The sequence below is a fragment of the Paramisgurnus dabryanus genome, chromosome 2, assembly GCF_030506205.2.
Source record: "Paramisgurnus dabryanus chromosome 2, PD_genome_1.1, whole genome shotgun sequence".
NCBI lineage: Eukaryota > Metazoa > Chordata > Actinopteri > Cypriniformes > Cobitidae > Paramisgurnus > Paramisgurnus dabryanus.
This window is the reverse complement of record NC_133338.1, coordinates 55,401,678-55,420,244: the sequence shown is the minus strand read 5'-3', so window position 1 is coordinate 55,420,244 and position 18,567 is coordinate 55,401,678. Positions and strand designations below refer to the sequence as shown.

The following is an 18,567-nucleotide window of genomic DNA, read 5'->3' as shown; positions in this document are numbered from 1 at the left end:
TTTCAAGTATCATTTGATTTATAACTAAACAAACTGACCAAAGATAATAAACACCAGTGCCCGAATTCATGGGGGGGATCCAGGATACCATAAGGCACCCCGTTTAAGAAGTAAACATTATACTTGTTTTTAATTTGGACAGCTCTTACATTTATCTTAGTCTTGAACTAGTCTAATCCCTGTCCAGGAAACCACCCCATATTTGTGTTCAAATAGGGTCATATTATAAGACTTTTAAAAGATGTGAAATAAGTCTTTGATGTCCCTAGAGTGCGTATGTGAAGTTTTGCCTCAAAATACCCCACAGATTATTTAAAATAGCATGTTAAAATTATCACTCTGTAGGAGTAAGCAAAAGTGCCATTTTTGGGTGCTCTTTAAATGCAAATCAGCTAATGAAATGCAAACACTGATCACCATAATGGGTAATTGTTGAAATTGAAACTCAATTGTGCTGACAATGTTTTTTCTCTCTCTCTCATAGCAGTGCAGTGACCACACCACACCAAGGTCTTTTGAGGACTTTTGAGCATTCCAGCATTTTACTGGACATTCTATTTGGCAAAGCTGTGATCATATACAATTTAATTTCACTGATTCAAGTGTTTTTGGAGCTGCAGGCACTGATCTGGATGAGCTCACTGACAATGATAAGCCATGGTTTACTGCAAAACCTTAAACAGCTTTGCCAGGCCATTGATGATGCCTACAGGAGTAGGGACAAACACACTGAATAAGAAGATACGAGTAGCTTTTAGAAAAGACCAAAAACCACTCCCATCTGTCAACTGGCTCTGAAACTCCAGACCAGCACTACTGAACGCAAACAAACCACAATAAACCAAATCATTAAAGAAAGTCAAACTTCTTATTTGGAACATTGGGGTAATAAAAGTACAAACCACTAAACAGAAAATACAATCCGTCAGAATATCTCTCAACTGCTAGAGATGTAAAGCAGAGACGAATCCCCCGTAAATACAGACTCAGTGACCACAGTCTGGCAATAAGAAAGGCCGACACAGACAAACACGGCTCCCAAAAGAAGAGCGAATCTGTGACCATTGTGACAGTGGTGAAATTAAGACAGAGACACACTTTCTCCTTTACTGTGGTAAATGTCATGATCCTGTCAGCCCTGTATGTCTTTTGTGTTTCATGTGACCGGATCATGGCAGCCCTCACTGTTGTCTTGTTTTGTGTGGAGAGTCACGTGGCCAGTGTTTGTGTTTTGTGTGCCTCGTGCTCTCCTGTCTTAAGTCTTGACCCCGCCCCCTCGTTCCCTTGTTAATTATTCATTATTAGTTAACACCCTTCACCTGTGTGTCCTCGTTCCCTAGTTTAGTTCTCCCCTATTTAATGCCCTTGTGTCTGCTGTCTCGTGCTGGATCATTGTTCATCTATGGTGATGTTGTGTGTTCTTGTTTTGTCTCATTCTGCCCTGTTTAGTGTCATGTTATTCTTTTGGATTATTGTCTTTGTTTTACCCCCTCGAGGGTGTTTTTGTTATATAATAAAAGTCTTTTGGTTGAGAGCTGTCTGCACTTGGGTTCTGTCTCCCCACACCTGACAGAATGATCCAGCCATTCTAGAACCCAGCAGACAGCTCTGTTTTCGTTTTGTTTTACCTAGTTTATTTTCGCTTCTGTCAAGAGTGTTCCTGTCGTTTGGTGTCTCCAGTTTAGTGTTCGTGTCCCGGGAGGATGAGCCATGTGGCTCCCGGGCGGTAGACGCGAGCCCGCGTTCCTGGTCGGTGAACCGCGGGTCCCTGAAGGGAGGACCGTAAGAGCGTGTTCTGCTCGGGGAGCCGTGAGATCCTGGGCGGTGAGACGTGAGCGCGTGTTCCGGGATGGTGAGCCGCGGGTGCCTGTCCTGGGATGGCTGTCTTTGTGCCGGTTCTGGTTGGGGAGCAGAGGAAGAGTTCCTGCTTCCCGGAAGGCGTGCTGCGAGTGCCGGCTTTTCTGGAGGGAGAGTTCCTGGTGCCTGTTCCCGGTTGGCGAGCTCCGCGGGAGTGTTCCCGGTCTGTGAGCCCCGCAGGTGCGTGTCTGTTCGGCGAGCTCTGCGGGCGTGTTCCTGGTTGGCGAGCCCCGCGGGGGCGTGGTTGGCCGGTGAGCCTAGAGCGGCGCGGGATCCTGTGCCCACCTCCTTGCGGAGATTGGAGTCCCGCTTCTTGTCTTGGGGGTCCGGATCCTTGGCACTGTCTTGCCTTGTTGACTTTTTTATTGTCATGTGTTATTCTTGTGTACCTGTTTCCTGGGGACACCAGGAGGCGTCCGTTAAGAGGGGGCTACTGTCATGATCCTGTCAGCCCTGTATGTCTTTTGTGTTTCATGTGACCGGATCATGGCAGCCCTCACTGTTGTCTTGTTTTGTGTGGAGAGTCACGTGGCCAGTGTTTGTGTTTTGTGTGCCTCGTGCTCTCCTGTCTTAAGTCTTGACCCCGCCCCCTCGTTCCCTTGTTAATTATTCATTATTAGTTAACGCCCTTCACCTGTGTGTCCTCGTTCCCTAGTTTAGTTCTCCCCTATTTAATGCCCTTGTGTCTGCTGTCTCGTGCTGGATCATTGTTCATCTATGGTGATGTTGTGTGTTCTTGTTTTGTCTCATTCTGCCCTGTTTAGTGTCATGTTATTCTTTTGGATTATTGTCTTTGTTTTACCCCCTCGAGGGTGTTTTTGTTATATAATAAAAGTCTTTTGGTTGAGAGCTGTCTGCACTTGGGTTCTGTCTCCCCACACCTGACAGGTAAATATAAATAAAAACACTTTGAAAAAATCTCAAAGCTCATACCAGAGTTTCATAACTCTTCAGATTCAGATCAAATGAAGATGTTACTGGGGGAAGATAGACACCCATCACCTGCTGCTAATTTTTTTTTATCAGATACACACCATCAAAAAATAATCTAAAGCCCTTGTAGTACGGCTGGTAAATAATCAACTTTAAGTTTATTTATGAAGAGACACTATAAAACAATTAAACCTCAGGTGGTGTTGCTAACCCAAATTTGACTCTTAGGTGAAACTCTTTACAGACATGCAACTCTCTGTTCTCCTAATCTCTTCATCACAAAGGCTTTGGCACTGTTAGCCTTAAGGCTCACATCACTGAGTATCTGCTGAAATATATGATGTAATGTATACATATTAGGTGGTTCTAAGATTGTAATTTAATATTAATGTTTAGTATTATTTTGAAGGTCATGGTGCAATGAGTAAAAAGGTCTCATTTCTATAAATCGAAGATATGATGGATTAAGGTTTTAGAACTTTGGATAGAAGATGCATTTCTTGTAGAGGTGGGGTTTTTGCCTTGATATTTCTGGCTAGTTTGACCAGGTGCTCTTTAGTATCACTTGGTACAGGTCAAACTAGATTTTGGTAGTTTTCTCAAGCTGTGTATAAAAGGTGGCCTGGTAAAACATTCTGGGAGCCATTCTGTACCCAGAAGCTCCCACACTCTGTGTGTATTCAAACCGTATGGAGGCATCCTGTAACCAGGAGCTCCCACACTTTGTGTGTGTACTAAAACATCATGGAAGAAATCTTTAACAAGAATCTTCCTACACCATTTTAGGTGTATTATATCCACGATGGAAACACTCTGTAACCAGAGTGTCTATTGCCAGGCATGACTTTGTAACTTTTGCAACTGTTGATCATTTTAATTAATTGGAATTTAATCATATTCTGTATGATATTCTTTAATTGATGTTTGAAGCTGGAACCTGCCTGGTATAATAAATTGTTACATTTGATTCATCTAAATTCTTCAGAAATTGTATTGATTTATTTTTATTCTTTCAGAAATTATTATTTCCAGTAGATTAGAAGGAGTCTGGTATTACCGCAAAATAAGTATGTCAGGATATGATCACACTGGTGTTTTGATGTTGAATGGAGCATGGGGCACATTCATTAAAACTCTAAGATTTATGTCTATCACCTGCCTTAGCAAGTTGCATGATCGTGACTAAAGTAACTATTTTTATGATCGGAGCAAGCATGGAGCGGCCAGACGTAAAAATATTAGTTTACCCGGCAACCTCTGACTAAGACCAGACTGGCAATTTTGTGTCCGTGAGATATACGCAACGGCCGGCATATATCCTGTGCGATATCGGGTCCCTAATGAACGAATAACTAAGACTATGGGAATTTATAAATAATCAAACATATAAATTATGATCAACAGATAATTGGAATAATGCACTTAATTCTTACTATATTAAATTGGAGTCAGATTATAATTTAAACACAGAGGTCAAAGAAATACATTTGAAATCTAATAAATGGAGTTATTCTTCTAGAAGCGCTAAAGGAAAACGAGAACACGAGACCCCTTCATCAGGCCATTGGATACCTTCGTTGGATATGGGTGGCGTCTTACACCCTGATCTTGTATTGTACTTTAAATCTACCTCTCACATGCCTCTGTTAATGTAAATTTGTATACTAAAACTGTTTATATAAATAAAGTCTATTTTATTTTACTTGTAAATATTCTCTGATTCTATTTTATTTGACTTTATTTGATGTTTGCCAGGTCTTCAGAAAACAGAAAATAAGAAAAGGCCCAGACAGTGTCTCACCAGCCTGTCTCAAAGCCTGTGCTGTCTAGCTGTCATCCATCTTCACACTGATCTTCAACAGATCACTGGAGATGTGTGAGGTCCACTCATGTTTTACACAGGCCACCATTATCCCTGTACCCAAGAAACCAAATATCTCAAGAATAAATGACTACAGACCTGTTTATTTGACATCTGTGGTTATGAAGTTCTTTGAAAGATTAGTGTTTCCCCCCGAAGGACATTACTGGACCCTTGCTGGAACCCCTGCAGTTTGCTTATCGAGCAAACAGGTCTGTGACAATGCAGTTAACATGGGATTGCACTTCATTCTCCAACATATGGACAAACTAGGGAATTATGCAAGGATCCTGTTCATAGACTTCAACTCTGCTTTCAACACCATCATCCCAAATACCCTTCTGTACAAACTGAAACAGTTCTCTGTACCCACCTCAATCTGTTGGTAAATCATCAACTACCTGCAAGCTCTTGAAGTTTGCAGGCTACACCACAATAATTGGCTTCATTCAATACGGTGATTAGTCTGCTTACAGACAGGAGCCTGAGCAGCTGGCTGAGTAGTGCGGTCATAACAACTTGGAGCTTAACATGCACAAAACAGTAGAGATGATCGTAGACTTTAGGAGAAAACCCCCTGCACTCCCCTCACTTAACATCATGAACAGCGCTGTGGCTGCAGTGGAGTCATTCATGTTCCTGGGGACCAACATCTCCCAGGACCTGAAGTGGGGCAATCACATTGACTCCAGTGTGAAAAAGGCACAACAGAAGTTGCACTTTCTTCATCTACTGAAAAAGTTCAACCTGCCACAGGTACTGATGACACCGTTTAATTCAGCTGTTATTAAGTGGGTTCTGTGGCAGCAAGAACGCAACGGACTGTTAGGACAGCTAAAAAACATTAATGTGCACCTGCTCAACCTTTAGGACTCCAGAGTGAAGGAACAGGCAGGGAACATCATCATTCATCACAGACCCCTCTCACCCCGGCCCCAACCTGTTTACCCTTCCCCCCTCAGGCAGATGTTGCAGATCTCTGTGCACTAGAACATCTAGGCATTAAAACTCTAGCTTGAACAATTAACACCACATTATCATCTGTCCTTATAGCATTACCATCACTGTCCTGAATACTACTAAATAAGTTTTTTATGTAAATAAAATGTGTGTGTGTGTGTGTGTGTGTGCACTTTGCAAATAAACCAAATTCTGATTCTAATTTCAGCACTGTTAACTCGTGAACACTTTTCACAGGTTATAAATAAACCCAGCAGATGTAGTTCATCATACCTGAGACTGATGGCTTCTCTGCTGGTGGTATAACTGTTAATAAAGACACATGTAGATATTAACATACAGTAAGGTGATGTGATATTAATGCAGATTATTTGTAAGTGTATTTGTCAGACCTTTAGCAGTCTTGCAGATATAACCTCTGCGATCATTACAGCTGCTGGTGCTCCACATCCCAGTGTCTGACTGAACTTCAACACATTTTTTAACATCATCTGGCATCTCCGGTTTCCAGTTTGTGTAATCCACAACCGTATTATCAATCCACATCCAAACACCTGTCACACACAAACATCAGTTCAAGGTTTCTGTGATTTTAAATGTGTTGTATTGATTTAGATGAAGGCTCGTTCTGACCCTTATTACTGGGGTGAAGTCCAATCCAGACTGACTTGACTTCATCCTGCACGATCTCCATGTTTTTTTGGATAAACTTTGATTCTATTGGATCCTCAATACTCACTAAAGATGCACCTGAAATGACAGATAACTCACTGTATCTGCTTTTAAAAACAATCATTCAGCCGTTAAACTAAAGTTCTGAATTCAGTGTTTGTCAGATTTAAATGTATGTAAATGCTTTTAATATTTGGAAACATGTGATCTTTTTAAAGGGGCCAAAGAATGCATTGTAATAATCTGTTAAATTATTCTCTGAAATCTACCAGGAGGTTTGTTTCTTTATTAAAAGAACAGTATGTAGGATTGTGGCCAAAACTGGTACTGCAATCACAAAACTTGTGGCCAAAACTGGTACTGCAATCACACAACTGGTGGCCAATAAACAAAATGACAACATAAACATCAGTTGAGGGCTGCAACTCAACTTTTTAAATGACAATATCCTGGCCGGACCACTGTTGTCGGAGATATAATTATTTGAAATGAAAATGATTTCTTAACGTCTAGTGACATATCAGGGCCATTTTATAATTAATTGATATTAATTTCTTACATACTGTTCCTTTAAGTGCAAAAATTATCCAGAGTCAGTTTTTCCTGTCCATTTACAACCCTAGGATTTGCCTTTAGAATGAAATGGTCTATTATTACCTTATTTGAAAGGGTCATGAATAATAAATGTTGAGCTCTGCTCTGATTGGCTGTTTCTCAGAGCAGCTCATTCAGTAGCTCTGTGTGTGTGTAAAACAGATCTTATGTTTGAGTCTGTATCAGATAAAACATTGAGAAATAATAAATTGTTTGGAGATTGTTAATGGACGTTTCTGAGTGATAAGTTTGTGTTTTATTCAGTATGGACCTGCAAAACGTAACTGTAACGTCAATAGTAGAACTTCAGCCTAATCGCTTGCATATAGCATTAACTAGCATATAGCGTTAACCCAGCAGTCACAACCTTGTTTTTATCATTGTAACAACTTAGTTTTTAATTCAATGTGCAATTTAATGTTGGGGGCGTACATCTCGACTGTAGTGTCACAGTCTGTGTTTTGTTGAGATTGGTTTGTTTTCCAGCGGTCTTTTGTATGCACGGGGTTTACATAAGGAGGAAACAATCGTGTTTAAGGCTCATTATATGTCATTACCATGTACAGACCTCTTATTAATGATCTATGTATATATATAAATACAGTTTTATATTCTAAAACACCTTTAATAATCTCATTGGGAGGAGGATGAAGCATCTCACCCATTCTCATACATTCTACTGTGGCATGAGCCCAGTTTTCTCTGGTGGAGGTCATGAACGTATAGCAGTGTCCTCTAAATGGTATCCAACTTTTCCTCTGATTGGATTCGGGGCAGTTACCCGGCAGCTGAGGAGGATCTGTAGGGGCAAAAACTGTGGACCGTGTGAGGGGTTAGTAGATCAGATCTCTCTTAAACTGAAACTGTCAATTAAAACCATATGATAAACTTTAAATATATTAGTAAACAACAGACATCTGCTGCTTCAAATTTAAATATTTCTAATTTAAATATAAATTCGGGCTCAAAATTTGAGCCTAAAGCCTCTACAACTTAAATGTTTGAAACTTCTTCTGTAAACAAAAATTTAGTTTATGCCATTAAAGTATCTTTGATTTTAAAATCTTTCAAATGACCAAAAAAGTTTGTGCAAAGTTTGTGGTGTCGAGGTTTATCTTTTAAAGGGCCGGATTATTATAAATGATTATTTGTAAAATACCTGCTGATCGTTTACAGAGGGAATAATATGTGTTGTTACACGCTGCAGTTTTCCAGTCTCCATCCGTGTCAATATAAACACAAGCTAAATTGTTTTTGGGTTCTCCTGTAGCCCATTTACTGTAGCTCAGAAACCAGTTATCCACCCAGCGATAGCGTCCAAGTGTCTGAAGAAACCACATTACCACACTCATATGTTAGTAAAATCATTTCTGCAGTGTGTATAGAGTATATGATATTACATGAATGTGTTTATTGTGAAGAGAGATTAATTTATTACCAGGTTACTGTTGAGTCCGATCCACAAAGGTTCTTTGAGTTTGTCGACTTGTAGGCTGGTGTACGCCTGACTGATGGAGTTCAGTACACTCGCAAGATCAGCATCATCAGCTTTACACTGTCTTCTCGCTTCATCCCAGCTCATCTTCTCCAGCTGGACCTTATATGAATCATTGCCCAGACTGAAGTATTTCTGTGGTACTGCTGTGGTCACGGGAGCGGACAGCTGAGAGTCTAACACACAAACAAAATACTTACAGATTATCTACAGTAAGAGATCAACAAGTGACCGATAAAGTCATGGGTTTTCTTCAATCAGTGTGATTGGATTGAGTTAGAGTTATGACATTTATACATTGAGGTCTTTTCTTCATCTAACCTGTGTTCCTCTTGCAGATGAAACCTCTCTCATCTCCACAGTCTTCAACTTTCCACTTACCAGTGGACCTCTCTGGGTGTTTTACCATCACAACACAGTCATAGGTCTACATGGAAAAGAGTTCAGACTATTTGTGTCTAAAGTCAAGAATTTAGCAACACATATTACTAATGATAAACACTTTAAATAAAATAATTAAAAAACAATTCACAGTGGGAAAATATCTTTATGGAGCATAATCTTAAATTTTTTGGCATAAAATAATCAACAAATCATCTACATATGCCCCTTGCCTATAAGGACATAGAAATATCTTTATAGAAATTGAAGTTTTTTTGAAATAAAGTCTCATAATCTTTTAGATATTCAGGTGCTGGTCATATAATTAGAATATCATCAAAAAGTTGATTTATTTCACTATTTCCATTCAAAAAGTGAAACTTGTATTGTATATTATATTCATTCATTATATACAGACTGTCACAGTTATCTTAACTCAAAGATGACAAACAGGCAGGAATATAAAACTAACAGGACTTTAATCACGTAAGACAGCAAAACACGATGACAACATTCAGACGAGATCAGACCATGGACAGGAACATGAGGGCAAACTATAAAGGGTAAGTGATAATGATTAACAGCTGTAACTAATGATGATAATTTACAAACACAGGTGAGACTAATAAAAGGTAACAAACACAAAGAGCAATGATGAATAATGATAACAATTACTAAACAGAACCAAAACCCTGACAGTACGCCCCCTCACGGTAGGCGCGACCTCGCGCCGTAGATGAACAACAATAGAGGCGAATGGGAGGGACAAACAAACAAAAAAGAAAGTGTCCAAAAAACTGTGATGAAAAGGTGAGGGAAGGTCTAGAGCAGGATCCAAAGACCAGACGAGACGAAGCCCCAGGGTGGAGACGCTGGCGGAGGGCACCAGGGTGATGAAAGTCCTAGTCCCACCCTGGGGACAGACGACAGCGTAGACACAGGAGGGAGGATCCAGGGCGGGGCCACGCGAGCGGAGAACCCGGGGGAAGCCGAGGATCCGGAGGGACAGGGCGGAGCTGGTGGGTCTCCCGACCGAGACGTAGGCGGATTCCGGGGCCACGAGGTGGAGCCAGAGCTAGGGAGTCCCATGGTGACGTCTTCGGGAAGGAGGAGCCCAACGAGCCGGAAGGGTGGAGTGAGGGATACACAGGGGAACGAAGAAAACCCGGAGGTGAGGGCGGGACGACGACTGACCAGGGGCGGAACCAGAGGGGTGACCGAAGCCTGGTGACGTCGAAGTGGGGACGGGAGCTGACAAAGGGGAGGGAGGAGAGACCCGAAGCGAGGCCGCTGGTCCGACGAGCCGAGGCGACCTCTGGGTCTCAGGGAGCGGGGGAGGAGAACAGGGAGCGGGGGAGGAGAACTGGAGAAACCCCCGAGACAGTGGGCAGAGAGGCACACCTCGGCTCCGACGAACCAGCGCCGATGACGCACTGAGGATGAGCTGAGGTGTGACGCTGTGTCCGCTGATGTAGCTTCGGATTGGCTGGTGCGGGAAAGCCGAAAAGGAAACCGGATGGGACCAGCAGCGCTGACCAACAGTGACTTACGAGGGGCGGGCTGGACGGAACCAGTGGTGACGATGAGGGGTGGGGAATGTCCAAAGCACAATCCAAGCTGATGTTATAAACCCCAGGGACCATTATTGGCTCACCCTCAGCAGCGGGGAGATGGACGTCCTCCCTGACATCATTAGCAGCTCCCGCGGCGGCACCCCGGAAACTCTGGTCATGCAACCTGGTCAGGAGGAACATCCGGGGTTTCGGCGACGCTGGGCTCCGAGGGTAGCTCTGGCTCGCAGGTCGCACTGCCGGGTTCTCCACCTGCGGTGGGCAGGAGTTCCGGGTAGGGTGAAGTCTGTCTGGTCTCTGGGGGTGGCGATGGTCCGTTGGACCGTCCGAAGTTATCGGACGGTCTGCCTGCTCCAAACCGAGTGCTTGTTTTAACGAAAAACCCATAAAAAATGCTAAAAACGAAACTGATTTTTTCGGTAAACAATAAACTCTAATTTGTAACACGGGGGAAAAACACTAACATGCCACAAACATTTGGTCTGATCTTCTGTCACAGTTCTCTTAACTCAAAGATGACAAACGGGCAGGAATATAAAACTAACAGGACTTTAATCACGTAAGACAGCAAAACACGATGACAACGGTACATTCAGACGAGATCAGACCATGGACAGGAACATGAGGGCAAACTATAAAGGGTAAGTGATAATGATTAACAGCTGTAACTAATGATGATAATTTACAAACACAGGTGAGACTAATAAAAGGTAACAAACACAAAGAGCAATGATGAATAATGATAACAATTAACTAAACAGAACCAAAACCCTGATACAGACAGATATATTTCAAATGTTTTTTTTTTTTTTTTTTTTTTTTTTTGATGATTACAAAGGACAACTTAGAAACATCCCAAAATCAGTATCTCAGAAAATTAGAATTTGTAAAAAGTTCAATTTTGAATACACCTGGTGCCACACTCTATTCAGCTAATTCACTCAAAACACCTAAAAGGCCTTTAAATGGTCTCCCAGTCTAGCTCTGTAGGCTACACAATCATAGGTAAGACTGCTGACTTGACCGTTATCCAAAAAGCGACCATTGACACCTTACACAAGGAGTGTAAAACACAAAAGGTCACTGCAAAAGAGACTGGCTGTTCACAGATCTCTGTGTCCTAACACACTAATAGAGAGGCGAAGGGAAGGAAAAGATGTGGTAAAAAAGTGTACAAGCAATAGAAATAACTGCACCCTGGAGAGGATTGTGAAACAAAACCCATTCAAAAATATGAGGGAGATTCACAAAGAGTGGACTGCAGCTGGAGTCAGTGCTTCAAGAACCACTACGCACAGACGTATACAAGACATAAGTTTCAGCTGTTGTATTCCTTGTGTCAAGCCACTCTTGAACAACAGACAACGTCAGAAGCATCTTGCTTGAAGTGAAGTTGGACTGGTTTTAGGTGGATTTTATTGTCGCCATGGAGTGTCGGTAAGAAAACAGTCAGGAACCCCAGTTCAAAACTTTAATATCCAATAAAGGTTGCATGGATACAGGTGAATTATCATCTGTTGCATGTTTGTCTATGTGTGAGGATTTGTGTGTGTGGTCTAAACAAAGAGGGAAATAAATGAAATGCTAGATTAATATCATAAATATATCTACCCTGCTGAAAAACCAGCAAGACCAGCATATGTTGTGTTTTGGTGCTGGTATGCTGGTGACCACCAGCTAAACCAGCATCAAACCCGCATAGACCAGCATAATTCCCATGCTGGTCCATGCTGGTTTGATGCTGTTTTTTTCAGCAGGGATAACAATAACAGGACTCATATAACACCACTGCAAACTACATGACATAATATATACATATTTAACTATGTGTACTTCAACTTCCAATCTCAGTAAACTAAACAAATGCACTTTCACACGAAGAACTATTACTATACACATACATGAAACTGAATAGGTAGCGTTTATTATTAATAGTTAAATCAATCTTTCATACGGAGAATAAAGGAAATTGTACGTTCGTATAACGACCTCTGACGCAACCTTGAGCTCAAATACATATCATCCAGTTAAAGTATTGAATAGTTAGCATTACTAGCAATAATCATATTTGGGTTTAAGTGTTTATATTTACATAAACAACTGCTTACGCGGAGCCGCAAATCTTATATTATCATCATAATATCAATCGCTACTAACTGCAACTAATCATAGATGTCCAATAATGATAACAACAACAATATTAACAACATTTATTTTTAGTTACAGACGCACACAACACTGGATGAACTTAGAACAAACAACAAACACTTTACATCTTACGAAACTAAAGTTCTCCTCAGCATCATCAGATCGATACTGTGCTCTGATTGGCCACTCGCTCACGCGACTGATGCATGATCACTGTGGAAATTTCCGTGACCAGCACGTGAGCTGTGCATCTATATGAGTGTGTCCGATACCCGGAGAGCAAGTGTCCAGCAGAGGCTGCTATAATTCTTCCTTTTCTACATTGCTTCTGGACTGCTGCTGAGTGGTCCAAAGTTATTTGTGGTCCACTGTGTTTTCTGAGGTCCAGTGTCAATGCAGCCATATACCAGGAAGTTTAAGAGCACTTCATGCTTCCTGCTGCTGACCAACTTTATGGAGATTTAGTGCCAAAGCTAGCGGTATCTTGTTTAAGGGCCATGGTATCCCTGTTCTGAACTGGCCAGCAAACTCGCCTGACCTTAACCGCATAAAAATATGTGGCATTGTGAAGAGTAAAATGTGACAATGCAAAAGAGCTGAAGGCCACTATCAGAGCAACCTGGGCTCTCATAACACTTGAGCAGTGCCACAGACTGATCGACTCCATGCCATGCCGCATTGCTGCAGTAATTCAGGCAAAATGAGCCCCAACTAAGCATTGAGTGCTAAATGCTCATACTTTTCATGCTCAGTTGGCCAAGATTTCTAAAAATACTTCCTTTGTATTGGTCTTAAGTACTGAATTTGGGATTGTCCTTAGTTGTCAGTTATAATCATCAAAATTAGAAAAAAAATAAACATTTGAAATATATCAGTCTGTGTTTAAGTAAGGGATAATCCATGGCTAGCCATGCATTAAGTAAGGGATAATGTAGAGGCCGCCGGTAGTTATTGGGAAATAAGCCCCGACAGTGTGATCAGGACCCGACGCGAAGCTACATTATCCCGCTTATTACACGGCTACTTGCCACATAAGAAAAAAAACTGGACATGAATATGAATTTGAAACATTTTATTGGCATATTTGTTTTAAATTAACATTTTTATCCTTCCGCGAAACTTTGCACAGATGCATAAAATGATCGTAATACCTTATTAAGATCCTCTGCTTCATACTTGTCTGTCTCCATTTTTTCTCTTTTAGCCAGTCTTTGAGAAGTTTTAATGCCCATTCTGTATTTTTTTGTGTGTTGGCTTCGTAGCTGTCATGCTCTATTTTGTCAAGTTCAGTCTCAGTAAGCTGCCTGTGTCTTGTCGTGGTTGTCGAGTGTTTGTCACAAGATGGCGCCAAACAGACAGTAATCTTTATTGATCTTTATTGGCGCGGAGCGATTTTACTCGTGCAAGTAGTCCGGCTATGCGTTATTATTTTGGAGCGGTTATTATTTGAAAAGAACGAACCTGCAAATGTCTCAACTGACCAATCAGAATCAAGCATTCCAGAGAGCCGTGTAATAAACGGTTTTAATGCACACCTTCCAGCCAATCAGAATCGAGTATTTAAACAGACCATGGTATAAAGAATGAATATAATATACACATTTCACTTTTTGAATGGAATTAGTGAAATAAATCAACTTTTTGATGATATTCTAATTATATGTATAAGATATAGGTAAAGATACGGCTTTAATACTATATGCCGAAATGTTGGCACCAGTAACAATATACATAATGTCAATGACTTTAAGAAAATCTGTTCATAGACTATGAAGACATTTATCTGAGTATTACAGGATAATGGTTCAGAACTATACTTAGGTTGTTTGGGAACAATCAAAAACACATGAAAACCTACCGTATAGTCAATTGGATAGTGGTTAGTTATACGGCGCCAAGGTCCAGAAGCATATATGTCCTGAAATACAGTAGAAAAAAAATCTAAATCGTAGGAACATATTTGTAGTTTTCAACATTTAAATATTCATGGATACAGTTAAGATCAAAATTAATAGTCCTCTTAGAAAATCAGATCAGATGCAAGATTGAAATGTAGGATACATGTATTTAAGCATTGAGAAACACATTAGTACAATAAGTGAAAAACGATGAAAAAATTTTCATGTAAAAAGGATTTAAAAACACAGACATTTAACAAGAGCATCAAGTTAGCTTAAAGGTGCATTGTGTATATTTTATAGGGATCTCTTTACAGAAATGCAATTTAATATCCATAACTATATTATCAGTGGTATATAAATACCTTACATAATGAACTTTATTGCTTATATTACCCAGGTGCAGATTAACCATATGGGCAAACTGGACTCAAAGTGCCCAGGGGCTCCAAAGTCTTTTATAAAATTATGAAAGTACTTGTTCCATCTGGTAATAAGTACTAACAACTATCTGGAAAATGATTGGCACGACAGCTGAAAGTGCCAAAAACAATGAGAAGTTGTCGGAGAAGCGAAGCAGTTTCGTTCCTACATTCAAATGTGAAGCACCGACCATAAGCATGCCACTTGCTACTTTGGCGGGTTGAACCTCCTATACCAGTGTTCCCTTTCAGTCGGTCACTACGACGTCACGTCGTGACCGACGAATTGGGAACCGCTCCGCGGCGACCTATGTACTTTGAGAAACTATAAAAACGCCAATGAACTTGGCACGCAGGTATTTGCATAATGCAGGCGCCGCCTCGCCAGGTGCATATATAAGCCACAGGTGCACAAATACCAAATTAGCTTTTATTGCTTCGAAGCCGGCAGACATCTGCTTACGAGAAGCGAACTGATCTTCGTAGATCCTTTTTTTCTGAAGAGAAATATATCTCAGCTTGCTGAAGTTGGTTGGGCTAAGACACCTCAGTGGAGGCTCGCAGTGTTTTCTCCACCCTTTCTCTCTCTCTCTATCTATCTCTTTAATTTAGGATTTGAGTTCGAGTGAGTGCGTTGCCTCTCCCTGTGTGTTTCACCAGCTTGCACAAAAGAGTGATTTCTCTAAAAGAGCAGCACGTTTGAGCTTTGTGTCTTTTTAACACTCTGGGGTCGACGGTGGCGCAGGCGCCGCAAACTCTTTATTTTTCAATCACTCCGCAAAGAGACTTAAATTACTCAGCTGATTTTTGACATACAGATATGATTTATACATCATTTAAAACGTTAAAGTGTCTAGTTTTTTTCTGTCCACTCCCAATAAAAACAGAATGTTGTACTTTTCGCAAAATTAAGAAAATAAACATGATGCGCATTTTGTTCTCTCTCCCTCAGTGAAGTCGTTTCAGAAACGCGTCAGAAAAATTAACTGTAACTTAACGAAAACTTGTCGTAGAAACACAAGATAAATGTCTACATAATGCTTGGAAAGTCTACTTTTAAATGATTTAAGTGAAATCGAAAACAGATATTGTCATTCGGTGTAAACTGCATGAGAAGGAGGATAGGTAGCGTCTTTCTTCTGTTACCTCATTATCTCTAATGAGATGAGATCACCACACCCCCGCGCCATTGAAGTGAACAAGCAGGAACATCCATATGCATGACTCGTGCCTCCTGCAGTCAATGGATATGCAATCCACAATCCAGTCTCTCCATTCCTTGTATTTCCATCCGATTGCACCAAACATGACATCTAAATCTTTATTTCCTTGCGTATGTGTGTCAGTATCTCCAGACGCGAGTGATTTCTTTGTTCTTCCGTCAAACAGTTCACGCGATTGGAACGCACATACACAAACGCGCGAGTCAGGAAACTCAATGCGCTTTTTGATATTCTTATAAAATACGCGATTGCAAACAGTACAATCCTTATTTAGTTGCGTCTAAGCGCATATCTCCGCACAGCAAATTTATTAAACACAGGATCACTCGCATGTGCACACATTCACTGCTTTCATGATCAACACGTGAGGTAATGGTGGCGGCTGTAAACAAACACTGATAAGTTTACCACGCGTGTCCCTTGTTGTGTTTCTACTATTATGATTACAAAACACAAATAAAAGTCCAGACAACGATAGGCAGTTGTTCTTTTGAGCTTTTTACTGCACAAAAGTAAACCTCTCGCTGGCCAACCAAACACTAACCCTGTGTTGAAGTGTGTTCATTTTAAGATGGCCAAACAGTATCTTTACCATGATTAGCCTACTATGGTTTTTAAAAGGTAACTTATACTTGTGAAATTAATAGAAAATAATAGAAATATATATACATAATGTGTGTGTGTGTATTTACATTATATTAAAAAGTAAACCTTATCATGGTTTTACTACATAGAAAGTTACATTCCTCTTGAACATCCCCACAAGGCTCATTATGTGGCTCATTATTCAACTCTTTTGTTCCTCAGCTGTCAATCACTGATTATTCAGGAGCTTTCCCGCCTCCACGCATACAGCCTTTCCCAAGCAAAAGTGTCTTAGAAATTGTAAATCAATATCTTGCTTTATATGATTGAGTAGGCCATATGATTTTCACATCATTTTGAAGAAAAAACTCTAGACTACTAGATCCTGTTTGGAAAGTCTTGGGAAAACATGTTTAGAATGAGTTTTGTGGACTTATATCAGTGTCTTAAAAATTTTGCTTTTTCAAAAACCACGCATAAACATTTTTCTCTCAAAAATACAAACATGTACATACATGTTGATTATATGATATTGTAGCTCAGTTTGTGATGAACACAGTGTTATGAGACTTTTGCCACTAATATGTTTTAACTAACTGAAAAAAGCACAAATGTCAGTGCATGTCAAAACTTACCCTTAGACCCCAGAGGGTTAAAGACAGCCACTCATTCGTGTCACAGTCGGGTGCGTCTTTTTAAAGATGGCATTCCGCCCGTGCTCCGTTTCTGAATGCGGTGTGTTCATTGCTCCCCGGGATGGCCACGAGCATTGTCTTTCGTGTCTGGGGCTCCAGCACGCAGAGGCAGCATTCCATGATAGTTCATGCTCCATCTGTGAGGGCATGTCTATGGCAGATTTGCGGAGACGGGCGTTGTCTCTCCGGGAACGGCCCCCGCCTTCCAAGCCTAGTGCTACTAAGAGCACAGCTACGAGGCTTGCGAAGGATGATCTCTGCATAAAGGTGCTGGGTCGGTCCCGATGGAGACGAGTGGCCCGTGTTCTACGGTGTCCTCGCGCTCTGTCGAGCCTCCACCAGAGACGTTGTCCACCGTAGCATCTGAGGGGGGGCTGTCAACCTCGGACGCTGATCCAGACCCGCTCCCTCCTTTGGGTAGGGTTGTGGGACCTCAGGCTCGCTCGGGCGGCGGTCGGCTTGGAGTGGACTGAACCTCCCCCACCCGAAGCGTCCCACCTCGATGATTGGTACTTTGGGTGTGCCAGGGCTTCTCAGTCCTCGCCCCCGGTGCCCTTCTTCCCCGAGGTGCATGAAGAGCTGACGCGGTCGTGGAAAACCCCATTTTCCTCCCGGAACCGGCCGTTTCAGCCTTCACCTCTCACCTCTCTTGAGGGTGGAGATGCCAGGGGGTACACTGGTATCCCGTCAGTGGAGCGGCCGGTCGCGATGCAGTTGTGTCCGGCCGGTGTCGCTTCCAGCCTACTCTCCCCTCACTGGCCTGTAAGCATTCGTCCACTCTAACCGGCGCTGCTTACAAAGCCTGTGGGGAGGCAGCTTCAGCCCTGCATGCCATGGCATTGCTGCAGGTTCAACAGGCTAAGGCTCTGAGGGACCTGCACGCGGGAGGTCACGATTCGGCGGAGTTCTCGTCGGTCGTGCGATGTCCACCCTGGTGGTCCAGGAACGCCATCTCTGGCTGTGCCTGGCGGACATGAAGGATGCTGATAAAACCGGCTCCTGAATGTTCCGGTTTCCCAGGCCGTCCTGTTCGGCGAGACGGTCGAGGAGTTCGCCCAGCAGTTCTCCGCGGCCAAGAAGCAGACTGAGGCCATCGCTCAGATCATGCCACGTCAGAAGCATCCTGCACCTGCCCCGTCCACGTCGGCGCCTCAGTCTGCCCCTCGCCGAGGGCGGCCGCCTCCCCAGGGTTCTTCTAAGAAGCGAGGAACCGGTCGTCAGGAGTCTGCCCCACCCGCTTCAAATGGTGGAAAGAGGAAGTCAAAGCGGCCC

At 42.1% G+C, this 18,567-nt stretch overlaps 1 protein-coding gene across 1 annotated transcript in view; it reads right to left on the bottom strand.

The window, feature by feature from the left end:
- Positions 1–18,567, bottom strand: part of LOC135743921 (macrophage mannose receptor 1-like) — a 92,956-nt gene that overhangs the window by 3,834 nt on the left and 70,555 nt on the right. The window contains exons 24-31 of the mRNA XM_065261825.1: positions 14,331–14,390; positions 8,694–8,799; positions 8,316–8,548; positions 8,037–8,202; positions 7,539–7,691; positions 6,245–6,361; positions 6,004–6,165; positions 5,885–5,917 (exon numbers count right to left, since the gene is read on the bottom strand). Of these exons, the coding sequence (XP_065117897.1) occupies positions 5,885–5,917; positions 6,004–6,165; positions 6,245–6,361; positions 7,539–7,691; positions 8,037–8,202; positions 8,316–8,548; positions 8,694–8,799; positions 14,331–14,390 (1,030 nt within the window). The remainder of the gene's footprint in view (positions 1–5,884; positions 5,918–6,003; positions 6,166–6,244; positions 6,362–7,538; positions 7,692–8,036; positions 8,203–8,315; positions 8,549–8,693; positions 8,800–14,330; positions 14,391–18,567) is intronic.